Source organism: Rhinatrema bivittatum, chromosome 3, assembly GCF_901001135.1.
Source record: "Rhinatrema bivittatum chromosome 3, aRhiBiv1.1, whole genome shotgun sequence".
NCBI lineage: Eukaryota > Metazoa > Chordata > Amphibia > Gymnophiona > Rhinatrematidae > Rhinatrema > Rhinatrema bivittatum.
The window spans coordinates 281586306-281607652 of record NC_042617.1 but is presented as its reverse complement, the minus strand read 5'-3'; the positions used below and the strand labels follow the sequence as shown (position 1 = coordinate 281607652).

General features: G+C 45.6%; 1 protein-coding gene across 1 annotated transcript in view; it reads left to right on the top strand.

The window, feature by feature from the left end:
- Positions 1-21347, top strand: part of LOC115087522 (retinol dehydrogenase 7-like) — a 50498-nt gene that overhangs the window by 8988 nt on the left and 20163 nt on the right. The window contains exons 2-3 of the mRNA XM_029594850.1: positions 13776-14107; positions 14257-14515. Of these exons, the coding sequence (XP_029450710.1) occupies positions 13795-14107; positions 14257-14515 (572 nt within the window). The 5' untranslated portion in view covers positions 13776-13794. The remainder of the gene's footprint in view (positions 1-13775; positions 14108-14256; positions 14516-21347) is intronic.

Below are 21347 nucleotides of genomic sequence, written 5' to 3'. Positions count from 1 at the left end.
GAGTGCGAGACAGAAAGTCCTGGAGGTCCACAGCAGAGATTGGTGCGATGACGTAGGCAGTCCCGTGGAGTAGGAAAGCCCGAGTTGAATTTCTGAAGTAGTGACGTGAGCATCCCCGAGGAGTGAGGCTGCGCACGATGGAATCTCTGGTAGAGAAACAAAAGCACTACCCCGAGGAGCGGGGAGGTGCAGAGTGCAGTCACCTGGTGTAGAACGTAGGCACTACCCCAAGGAGCGGGAAGCATAGGTACAGTCACTGGTGTACAATGTAGGCACTGCCCCGAGGAGCAGGAAGTGAAGGTACAGTCACTGGTGTAGAACATAGGTGCTGCCCCAAGGAGCGGGGAAGTGCAGGTACAGTCACTGGTGTAGGCACTGCCCCGAGGAGCAGAGAGCACGGAGTCTAGTCTCCAAAGCAGTAAGGCAGTTCTGAGGGACAACCCTGAGGAGCAGAGAGGCCGGCAGGCAGGAACTCTGGAAGGCATAGGGCTAGCCCGAGAAGTGGGGAAAGCCTGGAGACAAAATCTCCAGCTGGAGCGCAAGCAGGCCCCCGAGGAGCGGGTAACCGAGGTGGAGTCCAGAGTAGCAGGAAGGTCGGAACAGGAACAAGCACCAGTGGCGAAGGAACTCATTGCCAAGTCAGCTAGCAAGGGGCGAAGGCGGTGCTTAAGAATCCCAACCTTGTGATGTCATCAGTCGGGGACGCCCCTGAGGTTCCCGCCAATAGGCCTTCAAAGGAAGGCTCGGTGGCGCGCACATGCGCCTAGGATGGCCCGGAGTCGGCATGGATGGCGGCTGCGTCCCGGCCGCTATGAGGAGCCCTGGGAACCCGGAGGAATGCGGCGGCAGCGGCTAGCCCCAGCCACGAGTAGGCCCGGAGAGGAGAGCTGAGCAGCACATGATGTGAGTTGAATCGGTCACAGCTGTCTGCGACCAACAGTCATAACACCTCCCAGTTACATCCTGGGAGCGCCCCTAAATTATCCAGCTAAACTTCTAGCCTCCTAACTTATTAGCCAGCTAGTATTTATCTGGATAAAGGCTGAATATAGCCAGGTAAGTCATTCGACAGATAACTACTCTGTTATCCATCTAAATGGCTTTTGAATATGGACTTCTATACTTCTAGTGGAAGCTCTATATTTACACAGAATTCCTCATTGTATCCAATACTTTAAACCTCTCCAATTATATAGATTAAAGTTAGTTTAATCTTTTACTTCCCAATTAACTTTGATTTGACTCTTCCCACTGGAGTTGGTTAGAATATTCACACAGTCCCAATATTGAATCAGAACTCAGTCCCAGATTCAATACTTTTCCAGAAATCTTTTTATAAATACTTTAAGCTCTTTTTGCACCACCTGAAAGATATTTCACTCTCCTTATTAGTTTCTTTTAACTACTTACTTCTCATACCCTTAATTGACTTCCCTTAGTAGCAACAAATTTCTTGTTACCTTTATGTTGTATCTTCCTTATTTCTCTTATCAGTGCACTCTACTGGGATCACTTTCTTTAGATGGTTTCTCCTCTATGTCACTCTGAAGGAAAGACTCTCTCTTCAATAGGTTTAGGATGCTGACTCCAGGTACCTTGGGTTATCAGCTTCACATGGACAAAAATATTACTTCAAACCCAAAAAAGGAGAAAAATTAAGCAAGAAGCAGCCTGCTCAATGCCTCTTCATTTAGCCACCTCAGCTCTCTGATTTGTTCACTCTTTCCTGGTTATCCTTGTGGCTTACCCAGACCTCCTGTCTTGCAGCCTATATTTATATTCTGCTTTTCACACTTTTTCCAGCACTTGAAAGCAGATTATATCCAGGTATTTCCCTATCCCCAGAGTTTGTACCTGAGGCAATGGAGGATAATTGCCCAAGGTCACAAAGAGCGACAGTGGGATTTGAAAGCTGGTTTCCTGGTTCATAGCCCACTGCTCAAACCACTACACTACTCCTCAACTTTTCCAACCTATCTTGGCCTTCTGCCTTGCCTAGCCTTGTGGCCTATCTGGGCCTTCTTCCATGCTATAGTTACACAATGTTAGGTTCCATATTAGGAGCTACCACCCAAGAAAGAGATCTAGGAATCATAGTGGATAACACATTGAAATAGTCGGTTCAGTGTGCTGCGGCAGTCAAAAAAGCAAAAAGAATGTTGGGAATTATTAGAAAGGGAATGGTGAATAAAATGGAAAATTTCATAATACCTCTGTATCGCTCCATGGTGAGACCGCACCTTGAATACTGTGTACAATTAGGTTGCAATTAGGTTTAAGGTTTCTGGGTCAACTTCTTGAGAATGGGCATTTCAAATCTTTAGCTAATCTCATCTCTGAGTTTCAGATTCCCAAACATACTCTATCTATATCTGCAACATAATAAAGTCTTAATACTGTCAGGGATTGATCGTTCTTTGGATAAATGCAAAGTGTTGGGGGGGGGGGGGTCACCACTGGATTTCTGTTCTATATTGAACTATGAGATGTGCGGCTTGTGGGGAACATACGTCCTTTGGTAACTGATTTGTAGGGTAATTTATATGTTAAAACCTAGAAACTTATTTTGAAAACCTCTAGGAAAATTTCTATTTGCTGCAAAGGACAATTGTTACTGTTTAAATTGTTACAACATAAAGGCCGGATTTTAAGAGGTACGTTCGAGCATACATTTGTGCGCACAACCCAGCGCACACAAATGTACGCCCGATTTTATAACATGCGCGTGCAGCCACGCGCATGTTATAAAATCCGGGGTCGGTGTGCACAAGGGGGTGCACACTTGTGCACCTTGCGCGCGCAGAGCCCTAGGGGAGCCCCGATGGCTTTCCCTGTTCCTTCCGAGGCCGCTCTGAAATCGGAGTGGCCTCGGAGGGAACTTTCCTTCCGCCCCCCCCCCCCCCCCCACACACACACCTTCCCCTCCCTTCCCCTACCTAACCTGCCCCCCAGCCCTACTTAACCCCCCCCCCCTAACCTTTATTGCATAAGTTACGCTTGCCTCCGGGCAGGTATACGATACACGTGCCAGCCGAGTGCCGGCACGCGATCCCCCAGCACGGCCGCTGTGCCGGAGGCCTTGGTCCCGCCCCGCCCTGCCCCTTTCACAAAGCCCTGGGACATACGCGCATTCCGAGGCTTGCACGCGTCACCAGGCCTATGCAAAATAGGCTTGGCGCACATAACCCCCCTACGCGCATAATTCCAGCTGGATTTATGCGCGTAGGGCTTTTAAAATATGCCCCTAAGTATATCATGCCTGTATTCTTTGCAAAGTAGTAATTTTTAGTTCCTATTGTTGGAGTGGGTGTGGTCAGGTGAGGAATTATCTACATATGTGATGAAAGTGCAGGTTTATACAAACCTTTTGGTCCCAGGTCATATATTATTTATGTGAGGGAACACTGACCCTTTTCTGGGTCTGTGGACTAATAGATCCAGAATGAGAGGACAGAGGAAAATGACAAATAAACTCTTCGTGCTCCACGTTCGACCATTGCACAAATATGGAAGAATTCTCTGACTGTTTTGTGCTAGGAAAGTAAGGTTGCCGAATTTGCTATTTTGGAATATATGGATATGTATCAAGATGTCTAGTTTCCATATTGGGTCTTATGGGGGAGGCATTGAATACTAGGCATGTGATTCGTAGCATCATTCGTTTCAGCGGTACGCGCATACCTGACGAATGGATAGTGGGTGAGCATAAACAAATAGTGTGCGTATATGTAGTCAGCACATACATATGCGCACACCATTAGACTTTGCATACTCACTATCCATTCATCAGCTACATGTGCATTGCTGAAATGAATCAACTGAATGGAGCAATGAATGCACATCCCTATTGAATACCTAATGTATCTGGTTGTACTTTGGCTATCTGTTTTTTGACTTTGTTAACCCGCTGAAAATGATTGCGCCTTGGTTAAATAAAAAGTTTAAATAAAAAGTTTCAAAGTAGTGGATTCTTCTGCTGGAAAATTGAGGCAAAGTCTAAAGCCAAAGTGTACTTAAGGAGTTTGTCCTGAAAGCCTCAGTTTGAAAATTACCTTCCTGAAAGTATAGCACTATACTTCAGTGCTGTACATCCAAAAAGGGGGGGGGGGGTGTAGGATGGTATATCCATCTGAGTTGACTGGCTGGATACCTTTCTTGTAAGAGTAAATTTCCTACTGGACTGTTATTGCTCTCTGCAGAAACTTGTCACATTTTTTTCAAACTCACTTGCCTTCTTTTCCACTTGTCTATACTTGCTGGGTCCATGCATTCTATAGGGAGGGGTTAATCTTTCCCCCGGCCATCCCCTCTCCCACCTCCAGCAGTGGAGGTAGGCGAGAAACCTGGGAGGTGTTTCTCACTATGGCTGATCAGTGAGGAACACCTTCACTGGATCTGTCTCTTTTAGCATCAGAGAGGCAGGAGGCAAAGAACACTGCACTCAGATCCAGATATATAGATATTGCATGCCTTAAGGATGGGACCTTACTGCTAGTGCTTATCGATTTGACAGAAACTTCCAAAGCTGCAGGAGCAATTCTCTCAGCAGGAGACATCTGTGAACATTTGAGAAGGGGGAAGGTAGGTGTGTATATATTTATTTATTTATTTAGAAACTTTTATATACCGGCATTAGTGGGTACATCATACCGGTTCACATAATAACTTAAAGCTTGGAAAATACATTTCAACAATATATACACAGCCTGTGCTTGCTCAGACCTTTTCCAAATCTTTCCCTTTTTTTTCTTGTGTGTGATAAGATAAAGTTGGTTAGACACTGGTCAGTCAGTTCTTATGTACTCAGGAGAATGCCACTCTGTGGCACTGATCAGTATTATACTAGGAGCTTAGGGAGGAGGAAGGAAAGAAAGAGAAGTAATAGATGGGAGAGGAAGTTCTCTCATATTCTAAATTTTACTAAAGTCTCATCCGGCATTTTCATCCTCTTGCATTCTCTGCATTTTGCTGAAGCCTGCTTTGGCTTTTTCAGCATGTATTCTCCATATTTTGGCATTTTTGAACAATTTTATCACTTGCATATGTACCAAACAAAGTTGCCTTTAACTTTATAAAGTAATTTAGGGATATACAGAATATGTTATTCATGTTTACATGTATGAACATTGCTGCGATATTAGACTGTTAATATGTTAATATGTAATAATTATGTTATATGTAATCAACTAACAAACACCAAAACATTCCTTCTTTATGACATTTTGCTGCGATGACTTTTGTAACCAATCTTATTTCACGAGCACTGTAAACCGTTCTGATGGCGAAACCGAATGACAGTATACAAAACACGTTAAATAAATAAATAAAATAAATAAATGTTAGCAGAGCTATCGCTTTTAAGAAATCAAACATTATCTTCAGCTAGAAACTGTAACTTACAAACTTTAGCCCCAATGTAATAAGGTATACTTGGCCGTATGAACATTTTTGTGTGCACAGCTTCACTCCTGATTTAACAAGGAGTTTAGAGCACAAAAAATATGCAACAAATTAACACACCTCCAGGCAAACTCCATGTTAATCTAGGCATTAGTTTTTCTTTCCAAAACAGAGAGGTGCATAGGCTTCACTCATATTTTCTTAACACTGGAAATTTAACTCCTGATCAGAGATGGGAGAAGTAAAGTTTCTGGTATTAGTGTCAGTCTATGGGGTTGAGCCTGGATTTTTTCATGCAGAGCTCCTGTACTCTGGATTTATTGAGTAGAAAGCATGATTTGTGTGCATAATATCTGTTTTCTGTGCAGATCAGATGGTTTATGCACACTGGCATCTCTTTCTGCACACATTTTTGGGTTAGCACACTTTTAAAACTTCCAGTGTACTAGTATACTGCATCGGGAGTTCTCTCTTTTCTGATATGTGAGCAAAGAAAATGTGTGCTGAAGTTCAGCGCATATTTTTTTTCATAGCTTATTATGAAGTTAAGTCCACATTTTTACTCATGTTTTATTATGGTTCTTTACTAGAGTAAGAAAACACAAGAGAAAACTTAATAGGATCATTAAACTGGAGAGAGTTGAAGAGAATGCATAGCTCAGGGGAAGGAAGTTACTCAGATTAGGGGTCACCTGCACAAGACGTTATTATCATTTTCCAGGTTGCAAGGCAACTCTTCCCATCAAGGGTGAAAGTTTAACTCTTTGCTCTTTGAGTGTAAATAATCTCAGAGATACATCAATTCTCTCACCTCTTCTACAGCAAATGTTGACTGTTCTGCTGAAAATCATCCTAAAATTGAAATTGGCAGGGTTTTTTTGGTTATTAACACTAGTGCCCTAGGTAAATATACAAATTGTATGGTAATGTCACAATCTTATTTGGATTAAGCTGTTTAATTTATGTCAAAGATAAGTTTTGCCAGCTTTGGAAATTAAAAGGAAATTTTGAAATTAACCGGGGAGCTTTCAGTTTCTTCAAGCTAATTTTCATAGGAAACTTGGAGGCATGTTTACCCTTTCTCATCCAGGTCCTGCCTCTCTTGTCATGGCCCAGGTTGTGTACTTATGGCTGCAGTGTGTGTGTGTGTGTTGGCGGGGGGGGGGGGGGGGGAGGAGTGGAGGGGTAATTTTCAGACATAGCTAGATGGCTTTGAAAATTGTTCTCCCAATGACTTGTTTAGCATTTGTTTGTAGTTTAGATGATATACTGTATGTCTAGATCTGTTTTATTTACTTTAGTATTTGAAGCTTCCTACAGGGTTTCATAAGAACATAAGAACATGCCATACTGGGTCAGACCAAGGGTCCATCAAGCCCAGCATCCTGTTTCCAACAGTGGCCAATCCAGGCCATAAGAACCTGGCAAGTACCCAAAAACTAAAACTATTCCATATTACTGTTGCTAATAATAGCAGTGGCTACTTTCTAAGTCAACTTAATTAATAGCAGGTAATGGACTTCTCTTCCAAGAACTTATCCAATCCTTTTTTAAACACAGCTAAACTAACTGCACTAACCACATCCTCTGGCAACAAATTCCAGAGTTTAATTGTGCGTTGAGTGAAAAAAAACTTTCTCCGATTAGTTTTAAATGTGCCACATGCTAACTTCATGGAGTGCCTCCTAATCTTTCTATTATCCAAAAGAGTAAATAACCGATTCACATTTACCCGTTCTAGACCTCTCATGATTTTAAATACCTCTATCATATCCCTCCTCAGCCAACTCTTCTCCAAGCTGAAAAGTCCTAACCTCTTTAGTCTTTCCTCACAGGGGAGCTGTTCCATTCCCTTTATCATTTTGGTAGCCCTTCTCTGTACCTTCTCCATCGCAATTATATCTTTTTTGAGATGCGGCGACCAGAATTGTACACAGTATTAAAGGTGCGGTCTCACCATGGAGCAATATAGAGGCATTATGACATTTTCCGTTTTATTCACCATTCCCTTTCTAATAATTCCCAACATTCTGTTTGCTTTTTTGACTGCCGCAGCACACTGAACCAACTATTTCAATGTGTTATCCACTATGATGCTTAGATCTCTTTCTTGGGTGGTAGCTCCTAATAATGTGTAACTATAGCTTGAGTTATTTTTCCATATATGCATCACCTTGCACTTATCCACATTAAATTTCATCTGCCATTTGGATGCCCAATTTTCCAGTCTCACAAGGTCTTCCTGCAATTTAACACAATCTGCTTGTGATTTAACTACTCTGAACAATTTTGTATCATCTGCAAATTTGATTACCTCACTCGTCGTATTTCTTTCCAGATCATTTATAAATATATTGAAAATGTTACGGTCCCGGGCCATGCCCCGGCACCTCCACTCATCTCCCAGCCCGGGCCAGCCGCGGGAGTCCCTCCACTTCGGCCCCAAAAGCCCGAAACGTGGCCTACCGCAGCACTCTCCCTGCAAGGGAGATGCTGATGACGATCCGCGGCTGGCCCCGCCCCCTAGGCGCGGCCAGGGCTTCAGTCTTAAAGGGGCCAGCGCAGGAAACTCAGGGACAGCTTCCCATTGTCGTCAGACGCTGCCGGGTTATTTAAACCCTATTCACCAACCAACCTCTTTCCCTACACAAAATATACTCCAACACCCACTGTTCAAGGGAAACCCTTGCTCGGTGGTTTTGTACGGTGGCAATATTAAAGGACAACCACTTTGTAATTGTCCCTATTAATAGCCCTGTATTTTACTCTTTATTATTCACTCTATTTTTCTTTTCTTTTTCCGACCCAATTATCAATTTTTCTTTTATCATGTACTTATCAAGGCTGTCAACTTTGTTGCTTCTCACAGGTTCGGATCCGCCTGCCCGACATTGGCAATGTTCCGGCAAGACGTTGTCTGCTTCAGGGACAACGGGAGAAAGTTTGCTGCGTCCGTTTCAGGTTCACAGAATTCAGATGTTTTGTTAGCATTTGTTCTAAAATCTCATGGTGAGCGATGCCTTCATCTCCTTGTTCTGGAAAGAAATACGACGAGTGAGGTAATCAAATTTGCAGATGATACAAAATTGTTCAGAGTAGTTAAATCACAAGCAGAATAATCCCACCTAGGGACATAAGGCCTGGACGGACAGGCACAGCTCTCGAGGACAGAGGTCAATCCCACCTAGGGACATAAGGCCTGGACGAACAGGCAGAGCAATCGAGGTCAAACTCTTGTAGGGACATAAGGTCTGGACGGACAGGCACAGCATTCGAGAACACAGGTCAAACACCCTTAGGGACATAAGACCTGTACGGACAGGCACAGCAGTCGAAGACTGAGGTCAATCCCACCTAGGGACATAAGGCCTGCACGAACAGGCACAGCAATCGAGGTTAAACCCTTGTAGGGACATAAGCCCACGTAGGGACATAAGGCCTGGATGAACAGGCACAGCAGTCGAGGACAGAGTTCAATCCCACCTAGGGACATAAGGCCTGGACGGACAGGCACAGCATTTGAGGATCTCTTTTGTGCAGGTATGTTGTTGTTTGACCTGTCACTTCTTCCTGAACTGGTTCACTCCCAGTAGAAAATAGCATCTTTTTCATTTCTGAAAGATAATTCAACAGAGGATGCTTTTAGAGCAATAGAGACTGCCATTTTTGAAGCAAGAACTGAGCTGGAGATTATTTTTGAATACCCAGAAGTTATTAACTATACTTATGCACTTCAGCTGATGACAAAGGAAAATGAAGAGCTCTCAGAAATAAGGAAACTGCTACGCAAGTCAAAATCTACAATATCAACCTATGTTGACTTTGTGGTTTACACAGTTCCTCTGTAAACAATGGGAACACAGAGGATGAACTAGAGTGTAACTACCACCAGTTTTCAATAGTACTAGAAACATTACTGTTGGCAAGGTCATGAAAAATATTGAGCATTTGAAATATGAAAGCTCCAAACATCTTAAATCAGCTTTTTATGTTCCTTCATTCCAAATATGGACAGACAGGCACAGCGTTTCAGGTCAGGCCCTTGTATGGACATACGACCTGGACAGTGGACGGCAGGCACAGCATTTCAGGTCAGGCCCTTGTAGGGACGTACGCCTGAACAGTGGATGGACAGGCACAGCGTTTCAGGTCAGGCCCTTGTAGGGACATACGGCCTGGACAGTGGACAGACAGAAACAGCGTTTCAGGTCAGGCCCTTGTAGGAATATATGGCCTGGACAGTGGACGGACAGGCACAGCGTTTCAGGTCAGGCCCTTGTAGGGACGTACGGCCTGGACAGTGGACGGACAGGCACAGTGTTTCAGGTCTGGCCCTTGTAGGGACGTACGGCCTGGACAGTGGACGGACAGGCACAGCGTTTCAGGTCAGGTACATGTGCTGCAGTGCTTATATTATCTGGAGCATAGGAGGCAGTTGGAGCTGCTGCAAGGCTTTCAATTGCTTTATTCATCTTGCCATTCATAGGGAAAATTTGGAAACCCAAGCAAAGGCAGGTTTACTTTCAAAAACACTAGCATTTCCATCAATTCTGGTGCTAACCTTGAGCGGTGAGGGCTCATGATATCCCCTGTCATTGAAAAGGCACGTTCACTGGGCACACTGGTTGGTGAACATGACAGATATCGCTGAGCCGCTTTGGCTAGGTGTGGCCAGACAGTGGACTTGTGTGCCCAATATGCCAGCGGATCTGTCTGTATGTTCTCTGTCGGCTCTGAGAGATACCGTGTCACTGACAGCTGTGCTGGTGCCTCCTTTGCTTGAGTGGGTTGAGAGTCACTCATGCCAGCTGCTTTCTCTCTAGCCCATAGCACAACAGATGAATCTTTATGGGCAACATGCTTTTGGAATTCTGAAGTGGAGGAGGAGGAGGTACTAGCTGTCACTGACAGAGTGCTGCTCCAGATTGGGCTACCACAACTCTCTGAAGTGCCCGCTGTTTCCACCTCTTCTTCACGCCTAATCTGTCTCTGTGTATGGCGCTCCTGTTCACGGACTTTTGATAACAACATGTTCTTCACCAATAAGAGACAATCGTACTGTAGGGCGAGTTTCCCATTCACACGGGATCACAGACTGTGGCGAGCATGTATATGTTCTGTTCTGTTAAAGGCCTTAATCTCTCTTCCACCTGCTGCTGCAAAATGTCCAGACAATGCAGCACCTCAACTGTCATTCCCTCTTCCTGTTTAATGGCCTCCAAATTTTCATCCAGGAAATTAACTATAGGGATGATGTCAGCCAAGGTGGCACTTCTGGAACTCAGCTCCTCCGTGACATCCTTAAAGGGCTGCAGGATTTTTACCAGCTGACTCATGACTAACCAGTCATGATGCCCTAGGGGATTTTGCACACCTATGTCCATTGTACCAGAAAGTTCATGAAGGGGTGTCTGCAGCTCCACTAACCTCTCGAGCATCATAAAGGTGGAATTCCACTAGGTGGCAATGTCTTGAATGAGATGCTTGTGAGGCATCTCCAAATCAGTCTGCTTTTGTCGGAGAACCTGCCCCGCCAGCACACATAGTGTGCTGCTATGTTCCTCCACTTCTGTATTAACCTATGCAGGTATTCATTCTCTTGGTCATTGGAATACAACCCCAGAGCTGACTTCACTACCAGGTGCAGAGTGTGTGCAAAACATCGGATGTTCTTAAAGTGCCTATCGTTTATTGCCTTAACCATGTTTGCACCATTGTCTGTGACAAAGAACCCTGCATGAGGATTCCTGTCTCACTGGTGTAGTTGCCAGCCCTCCAGCATCTGTCTGATGTATGTTAGAATATTGGCTGCGGTATGGGCCTGATCCATCAGGTGGGTGTGCAGTAAAGCCCACCTCCACCCTGATACTTGTTCAGTAATAGAGCTGCTGCCTGCCCCTGCCTCAGCCAGGTCCCACCAGTGTACTGTCAGGGAGAGGTAAGAGTGTGCAGCATTCTTGGCAGTCCAGATATCGCAGGTGAAATGCACACTCCCCTGTGCCTTAGCTAGCAGCGCTTGGATTCGACTGCGACACTGCTTGTACAGGCTGGGGAGGACATTTCTGCTAAATGTGGTTCTGGAGGGGACTTTGTAATTTGGAACTACGACCTTCAGAAAACGCTTGAAACCCACATTCTCCACTAACTGCAAGGGCTGGTCATCAAGGGCAATCATTTCTCCAATGCTCCTGATTACAATTTTGAGGCTGCCTGCCTCCTACCCCGGGATAGCGTTACCGCACTCCACCCCATTTCCTCCATGCTGGGTTGTTGCTTCTGCCACATGTCAGGGGGTTGCTGGCCTGCCACCTGACTGCTAGAAGGGGATGAGGGCATGGGCTGACTCTGCTGCTTTTCAACCTCTTTACGCTGCTTGGAAGGGGTCCCCTGACTGTTACTGCCACCATCCCCAGATGGCAGTACTCTTGTTGGGTGTTGCCTCTTCATATGATGCGTCATGCCAAAATTAGATAGATGTCCCATTTGCTTGCCTCTGCTAATAGCCCTGCCACGGTAATTACACCGAGCAAAACGCGGGTCATCCTTCACTTTAAAGTGGCACCAGATCGCAGATGTCTTTCGTGATCCTCCCTTCTCTATAGCCTTGGGGGTGGATGCTGGCACTGGAGCTGAAGTAGTGGGTGCACCCTGAGAAGCAATCCCAGGGGCCTCTGTCACCCTCTGTGCCTGCGCTGACTGCTCTTCCTTCTCCTCCTCCTCATCAGTTTCATCTCTCCCCTGCTGCACTGAAGTGGAGGCTAAGACAGGACTAACTGATCCTCCTAAAACTTCATCAGCTATTACTACTTCCGTTTCTGATGAGAATCCCACACAAGATGATTCTTCATCTGAATCAGAAGCAAACATTGCCTGTGCTACATTGTCAATGCTTAGTCAAGACTTCTGTCCCACTGCTGCTTTTGGGTGTCGACATTTTGTCTGGCATGACTCAGCCTCCCCTTCCCTCACCTCCAAAACTACAGGGTCAGAAACAGGTGGTGGCAATGCATCATGTTTAGATTTCATTTTTTTCCAGTTGGAACTGCCTGCCTCTCCAAAGAGTTTAGATTGCAACAGGTCCCTTTTTAACTTTAATGGGGGACTGGCACTAGTGCCTTTTGAAGTGCCTCCTCTGCCAGTCCCAATCACTTGACCACATCTAGCTTTCCCTGACATTATGGATTTAATGTCACTGCCTAGTGCCTACTGGCTGCCCACTGTCACAGTGCCTTACTATGCACTAATGTACTGTGTGTGGTGTGCACACACACAGCTTGCTTGTAAGCACAAAAGAAGCAGACTGGGGATTTCACTGCACAGACTGTCCCAATAATAAAGTTCAGTCTGCTAAACTACCCAGTGCCCACTGTCACAGTGCTTTGCCTAGCCCAGAGGGTGAATTAAACAAAATGACACTGTTAGCAGCTTCTCTCCCTGGCACAGACAGACTGTCTCAGATCATCTAAATAAACTGCTTAAAAAACAAACAGGGCTAGCTGGCACTGCAGCAAAATAAAGAAATATCTTTTTCTCTTAAGTAACTAGCCTAGCTAGCAATTCAATACAGATTTCTGAACTCAGACTAGCTCTGAGTGCAGCCACCTTCCGCAGAGACCACCTCCCCAGACCACCCCTGCAAAGAAAGTGTGTGGCACACTGCGTACTTAACTATATATAGTGCTGGGTCATCAGGAAAATCGTAACCGAGCACTGAATGACAGCGCAATTGGCTGCATTCAGTGCATTTCACAAAATGTTATCGCTGATACGTTGCATTCCGGTATCCGTGCCAACCTGTCCGACCCACTCTGACAGGGCTGTGAGGTCACTGATGACTCACAGGAAAGGGCTGGTTTTTGGCTCTGGATACACCCAAATGATGTCCTCCGATTACAAATGGCGGCGAAGAAAAGCGTGCGCTGCCAAACGTATGAAATGGATGATACATTATAATCATGGGGAGTCGCGATACGTTTCGCTTCCCGACAAATACAACAAATAGGGACATATACGTTGCGGATTGTCAATACGTCGAAAGTGAATGCACACCCCTACCTGGCAGGGATGAGGCAAGAGGAATCTGAAAAGGCTTAGTAGGAGGGGAAATGTGGGGGAGAAGAGAGGAAGGTGGCGAGAGAGATAGGGAGAAGATGGAGAGAATGAAAAAGGTCATGGAGGGGAGAGGAAAGATAGATGGAGATATAACTTGAGCATTGAAAGAGTGATAGAGAGGGAGAAGGTTAAAGGGCATGAAAAGTATGCCCCTACTTTTTTTCTCACAAGTCCCTGAAGTGTTTCTCCCTCTTTATCTAGACACTGCCAAAATTGTGCAGTAGAAATCTTAATATTCTTGGGGTTTGTTTTATATTTGACAGGGAGAGGTGGAACGCCCTGATGTGGCTCTGGCTGCTGGCCCTCCTGGGGCTCTACCTTCTGTACCGCTGGTATCGGGAGAGACAGATACTCCCAAACCTTCCAAATAAATATGTGCTCATCACTGGCTGTGACTCTGGTTTTGGAAGCGTATTGGCCCGGCAGCTGGACCGGAGGGGCCTGCGGGTGCTGGCAGCTTGCCTGACACAACGAGGGGCAGAGCTGCTGAAGGAAGCCACCTCCCAGAGACTGCAAACGATAATCCTGGATGTCGCCGACAGCCAAAGTGTCGCTGCTGCTGCCGATTGGGTAAAACAGCAAGTGGGAGTCAGAGGTACTAGTAGAAGTTCTATGTTATATTTCCTTAACAGTTATCAGCAAGATACCTAAACTAATGCACAGCACTGCATCTAGATGAATACTATTTAAGACTAAAAAATCCCAGCTCAAAACTACTGATGCCTTACTGCCTTCTCTCTTTAGGGCTCTGGGGCCTGGTGAACAATGCTGGGATTGGAACTCCAGTAGGCCCCAATGAGTGGCTGACAAAAGATGACTTTGTGAAGGTGCTCAACGTGAACCTGGTGGGAGTTATCGATGTGACCCTGAGCCTGCTCCCCCTACTGCGGAAAGCCAAGGGCAGGCTAGTCAATGTCTCCAGCATCCTGGGGCGGGTAGCCTGCACTGGGGGAGGTTACTGCATCTCCAAACATGGGGTGGAGGCATTTTCCGACAGTCTCAGGTAAAAATAATTAATTCAACTATTATACATCCTGGGAGAGCAAGGGTTAATTTTTCTCTATGCATTATCAGACATTGTTTATGGCAACAGTATTTTTATAGGCTTCCTTGCTAAAACATGTAAATTACAGTTAATTCAAAATACAGCAGCAAGAATAGTGTCAGGGGCGAAGGGGGGATAGAGTCAGAGATTGTTACTCCTGTCCTAAAGGATCTACACTGGCTCCTAATATCTGAGTAGATCAAGTTTCAAGTCTGTGTATTAGTATTTAAAGCTCTCAGAAATCTGGTACCAGATTACTTAGGTGCCCTCACGTTGCTGATAGTTTCATCAATTAAAGTAGCTAGAGTCACTAGAACTCTCCAGCACACTTTGGAGCCTGTTGCCTGAAGAGTTATGGATGATTGCCAATTTGACAGCCATCAAGTGCTTATTTTCCTGGTTGTTTAATAAACCTTTTGAAAGTTAACGGAAACCAGTCTTTTTTTTTTTTCAACTTTTAAACAATTTTTTAGACTGTTGGCCTGGTAGGATAGCACTAAGTAGATTTAAGGTTCTAAGTTCATTTTAATTTTGTTATTGCTGTTTGAGGTTTTTATCTGCAGTACAGTTTACTTTTTGTTCTTACTAAATTTAGATACTTAAGGTATGTTTATTTTTACTGTAGTCTAGTTTTCATACACTACTAACAAAAGCTGTCTGGCGTTGCTCAGGTTGTCTGCTCCATAACAGCTATAAATTTTAAAATAAAACAAAAGTGAAAAAGATAAATATTGCTTTATTTTGTTAAGTAATTATGAAAGCATATAGAAACTTAGGAAACCTCTCTATAAAATTACATTGACAGTATATTAGATGTCTCTCGTTGCCCAACTCTAGAGAGGCACTAAATAGCGATTGTTTTAGAAGAAGAATAAAAAGCACCAATTCCAATACAGATTCCTGGGGCTTTGCACTATTTACCATCCTCCATTGAGAGAATTGACCAGTTAGTCTTACTTTCTGTTTCCCATCTTTTAGCCAGTTCACAATCCACAACAGTGGCAGAGCTATAGGTAGGCAATGGCCCACTCATTAAGGGCTCCGATTCACACAATTAGAGCTGCCCGATACCAGCAGAAGAGACATGCAGGATAGCCACCACAGTTTCCATCCCTCGGCAGCCAAAGAAGAAGAGGGCCACCATGGGACCCCATGCTGTGGTGGCCAAATAAGAAGAAGACCGCAGCTGACCCCCATCTCATGGTGGATGAAAAAGAGGTCTCGCGGTTCCTGAAGAAGATGTCCTGAATATGTGTTTATGAGTGTGAGAGTAGGAGTCTATGTGTGTATGTGTGAGTGGGAGCCTGAGTATGTGTATGCATGTGGGCAGCCTCTGTTATGAATGTGTGAGTGGCAGCCTGCATGTGTATGTGTGGGCCTATGTAAGTATGTGCATGCCTGCGCAGGTGCCTGTGTGTGGAAGTATGAGAGACTTGGCTGTGCAGAGAGAGCATATTAGTGAAAAATATCCAGTGTTGCTTGGGTTTTCAGTTGATAAGCAGGCTGAATTAACCATGACATGTGGGTGATGTCATCCGGTGGCACCGAACAAATTCATCTTTTCTTGCTAGTAGAGCTTTAAGTTCTATTGAGCATGTGCAGGAGTTCCTGCATGGGTGTTTTCTCTTGAGCTTATTTCGTCATTTATTTTCCAAGCACTGCATGGATGTGTACTCAGTCTCTCCAGTCTTTTTTCTCTAAATTTCTTGATTTGTCACTGATTTTTTTTTTTTCATCTTTTTGCTTTAGTGTTGCCCAGAGATGGGCATGAGTTGTACTATTGTTGCCTGGGTCCCAACCATGACCAGTCAAACTGTTATGCCTGTGGATGGATGATCCCATATTCTCAGCACTCCAGAGCATATAAAAAAGAGGAGCTTGTGTAAATCTCTTTGGAGTCCCTGTCTGTTCTCCTCCCTTAGTGCATCATTGTCTGCCTCAATAGAAAAAGAGTTGAGCAAGAGTTCCTCAAAAACCCTCCCGTCAGTCCAGGCCCTGCGAAGAAAAAACTGCATCACTCTGTGGGGCCATCAGAGCAACCAGCATTGAAAAGGCACCAGCGACACACAATGCATTGAAGCTCTCAACGCATGGTGTACCCAACACACAGCACACTGATGCATGATGCACTGGTGCATCTGACTCTCAATGCCATGGAACATCAATGCACTCAGTGCATACTACATCAGTACATGCATTGGATGGTGCATTGGCATTTACGAAGCATTGGGCCTGGACCTATTTGATGCATGACCTAATGAAGCATAGTGCAAGGACACATGACATTGGTACTCCCTTGATGCAACTAGTATTAATGCAGTCGATGTATAAACCTTTGACGCACTCCCGCTCTTGAAGCACTCTCCTTCGAAATCCTTCAAGCATTCAATGCCATCGAAGCACAAGGCCTCTACAGTGCCATAACTGATGCATCAAGATCCAGATGCAGGGCATCACACTGAACTACCAATGCAATTATATATATTAGCTCAGCTGCACAGGGAAATTTATTGCCCCGTCCCCCTCCAATCACTACAGCCCTCACCCCTTCATAGTTATTGACAGAGGGCCTCCAGTTGGAGACTCTGGATCCAGTATGCTCCATAGTACCACTTGCCTCCAATAGGCCTTCTATTCAAGAATAATAAGCCATTCTTGTTTCCAAAGAGGATGTTCCATTACCCATACCAGGTCAAAGATATGTCAGTCCCTCGACCATATAGTGGATATGGTGAGACGTTTCTTTACCTCTTTGATTAAAGAGACAGAGGAGCTATCAATCATCTCCTCTCCAGCACTGCATCTACAGTCCCAAAAAGCGGAGTCCCTATTTCACCCAGGAGGGTGAACTCATCATCATAACTCTTGCTGCCAGATTCCTCATAATCCTTTTCAATTGCAGCAGAGTCCACTCAGTCAGAAATGGTTGACCAGAGCGTTTCTCCTCCACGACAACTGGGAGACCCCCCCCCCCCTGGTTTGCCTTCATCATTGGGGTCCTGGATTAGTGTTCCTACACCCCTAGGCTCTGAAGAGGGTTCTACCGGTATACCTTCTGTAACACCCTTCCGGATCCTCCAGAGCATACATTGCCTTCGGAAGATCATACATATTCTGTTTGTGGAAAAAATGGGACTGACACTTGGAGTAAATGTGCATAAGGATAAAGACCCCCCCAAACAGAAGTCTCTGGTCTCCCTCAGATATTGGACACTTCATTTGAGCCAGCAACTCTCCCAGTCCACAATATGCTAAACCTGCTACAGATGACAATGTGAGAAACCCCATTTCTTGCTTTCTTATGGCTAGAAAATTAGATCTGAAGTACATAGTTAAAAAAATCACTTGGATTTTGAGTCATCCAGCTATCACATTAGTCCATTGTCATTGAATCTGCTCTGAAAATGGTGAAAAAGATGAGGATTTATTTAAATTTACCTCCACGAAAAGACCATAGGCTACTACACAATTTTGGAAAGAAAGTGTTTCAAAGCTCCATGCTAACTGCTCGCATCTCCACTCTCTAGTTTTACATGATGCAATACCTACACGACTGCATTTAAAAACTGAAACCCTTCCTTCAACCTGCAGAAGACAGATGTTATTACCCCCAACCGTTGATGAATGCAGAGGAATGCAAATGACATTTTCTCTGTGTTTTCTATGAATCATTTGATGCAGTGTCACGTACCTCTTCTGCCTTAATTAGAGTTCACCGCATGGCATGACATAGAAGCAACAGCATTCAAGACAATGTCCATGAGAAGCTGGCAGACATCCCTTGTGTAGGGAACAACCTTTTTGGTGAAAAACTAACAGAAACCTGTTGCGCTAGAGGTGGGCCATTGGCCTGGTGCAGGATTGGCCCGGCACCTCCGGTCGGACCCGGAGAGCGCCTGCCACCAGGAGGCGGAGCACAGGAGGAGACAGAGGCTAGCTGGAGCTTTGCCAATAGCAACCCAGGGTTCCCTCAGGTTGAGCCCTTGGTTACCTGGGTCTCGCAGGATCTCCTTGAGAAGAAGCGCAGGGGCGTGCCCACCATGAACAAGGGTGCACGGTCGATGTTCAGGCTAGAATGTCCAGAAGTCTCAGGAGGCCAGAAGAGAGTGTCCGAGTGGATAGTGAGGATCAAGGCCAGAGTATCAGTCCAGAATGGTCAGCCAAAGCAGGGGTCAATACCTTTAGTCAATTCGGGAGTAGTCAGGTCAGGCAGAGGTCAAGTTCCAGGCAGTGGTCAGACGAAGTCAGTGTACAGGCAGAGGTCAGGTTCCAGGCAGCGATCAGACGTGGTCAGTGAACAGGCTGTGGTCAAGATCCGGGCAGCAGTCAGACGAGGCCAGGAGCAAACAAAAGTCAGTACCGTGAGATCAATCCGAAGGGTACTACCAGGAATGGAGAGCCGAATGAGCAGGAGATGCAGGAACAGGAGACGCTGGAACAGGAGACACTGGAACAGGCAAACTAGACAACACCAGAGTGTACGACCCGATTGCCAAGGCAGGGATCATGGGTCTGAGCCTTGCCTTATATATAAGAACATAAGAACATAAAAAAATGCCATACTGGGTCAGACCAAGGGTCCATCAAGCCCAGCATCCTGTTTCCAACAGTGGCCAATCCAGGCCATAAGAACCTGGCAAGTACCCAAAAACTAAGTCTATTCCATGTTACCATTGCTAATGGCAGTGGCTATTCTCTAAGTGAACTTAATAGCAGGTAATGGACTTCTCCTCCAAGAACTTATCCAATCCTTTTTTAAACACCGCTATACTAACTGCACTAACCACATCCTCTGGCAACAAATTCCAGAGTTTAATTGTGCGTTGAGTAAAAAAGAACTTTCTCCGATTAGTTTTAAATGTGCCCCATGCTAACATACGGTGGTTCTGTGATGTCATCAGCGTGCGCCTCCCGGGGTTTTTCCACACTTGGCCCTTTAAAGGGCTGCAGGTTGGCCGCGCGCGAGCCTAGGGGTGGGGCCAAGGACGCCGAGGACATGGAGCCCCAACGGGAGCTCCGCTGTGAGGCCTGTATGGGAGACTGAGAGAGGGGAAGCCGGGGACGTTGCGAACTGGCTGCGGCTGCGGAGGAGGAGAGCCTGGAGCTCGTGGATGGGAGAGCAAGGTGTTAGGAGCTGCTATCTGTTGGGAGTAGCAATCAGATAGGAGCTAGCAATCTGTTGTTATTTAGGAGAGTTGTGGGTGGATCCTTGGACCAGTGGCAGATGACCATACCCCCGGGGGAAGATCCCGAGAGGGACCACCGGTCAGGCTCAGAGTTAGGAGACAGACACACACACTAGTTCTTTTATTAGACAGTATACTGAACCACCAGAGGTGGCAGTAGTGAGCTGAAATGCCCGGCTGGGCTGTAGTCCCTCAGACACTGGAACAGCGATCCCTGGCGGCTGAGCTGTAGAGAAACTGAAATATAGTGAGTAGGCAGAGTATGCAGAGTTCATGTATCGAACCTGATGGTAACACTCACACAATGTCTCATAGAAGCCCAGGAGCTGGAATGTATAGCCCTCGAGGAGTGAGTACCTGGTTCCAGGGAAAGCTCTGAGAGAGCAATGGTAACTCACTGATGTAGTTGGCAGTGGTGACTTCCAGGCAGAAGAGAATATGGAGCAAGTCTGGGAACGAGGGCCTTCGAGGAGTGAGTACCAGTTCCAGACTGTCACCTGAAAAACAAAGGAGAGAGTGAGGCCCCCGAGGAGCGGGTACCCCTGGTAAGTCCAAGGAGGCAGAGTAGCTTAGGTAGAGAACCCCGTAGCGAGTTCGTTCCATTCCTTGCTAACTCAATCTGTTAGCAAATTCTAAGACCTTATATATCCATCGCGGGTGACGTCATCTCAGGGGGATGCCCCTGAGGTTCGCGCCATCACCGGCACTTCAATTGGGGCTGCGCCACGTGCGCACCCCTAGGCCTCCAGGAAACATGGCAGGTTGCAGCGTCTAGCCGGTCTGGGGACGCTGGAGGACTTCGGCAGAAGGACGCCACAGCAGCCACTCTTCCCGCGGGCGAAGAGAGAGGCGCCAAAGAGGTAAGGAGGGCGAAGAGAGAACGCGAAGAGAGAAGAGCCACAGAGCGGACGCAGCCGAGACGCACAACAAAACCATTACTCAAACAAAGGAGCAGAATGTGGCAGTCCAGTCCTTCTCGATGGGACCAAAGATGCCCATTTATTTATTTATTTATTTATTTATTTTAAAAATTCATAGACTGCCTAGACAAAGTTCAAGGCGGTTCACAATGTGACTAGCATAAAATCAAACAAAAACAGTACATAAATCATAACAAAACACCATAAGCATAAAATCAACAAAACAGAACTTACATTTAATTAAAAAAAAACTTTCAACAGTACCACCTCCCGCCTTTTCTGACTTAACAGCAACCACTTCTGGCCAGACCTCAACAGCTGGAGTGCCATCAACCTAAAACAACACAACAGGCCCAGCCAAAGCCTGGGCCAAGTTGTTGATCCTATTGAATGGGACTTCCTAGAGACATGGCACTAAATAACTGAGAACCTTTGTGTCCTCAAAATTGTGGATTCTAGATACCTTTTGCATTTCTCCCAGCTGCCTTCTCGTCCTCATTGATCAACTCTCAATCCAGATCCATCTCATTTGACACAGCTTTATCTGGAGATGCAATCACTTCTTCAGCAGTGAGCTATAGAACTAGTCTCTCTCCGTCCCAGCATGAAAGGTGTTCTACTTCCAATATTTCCTCATTCCCAAGAAATCAGGAGGATTGAGGCCCATTCTGTATTTCAGAAAAT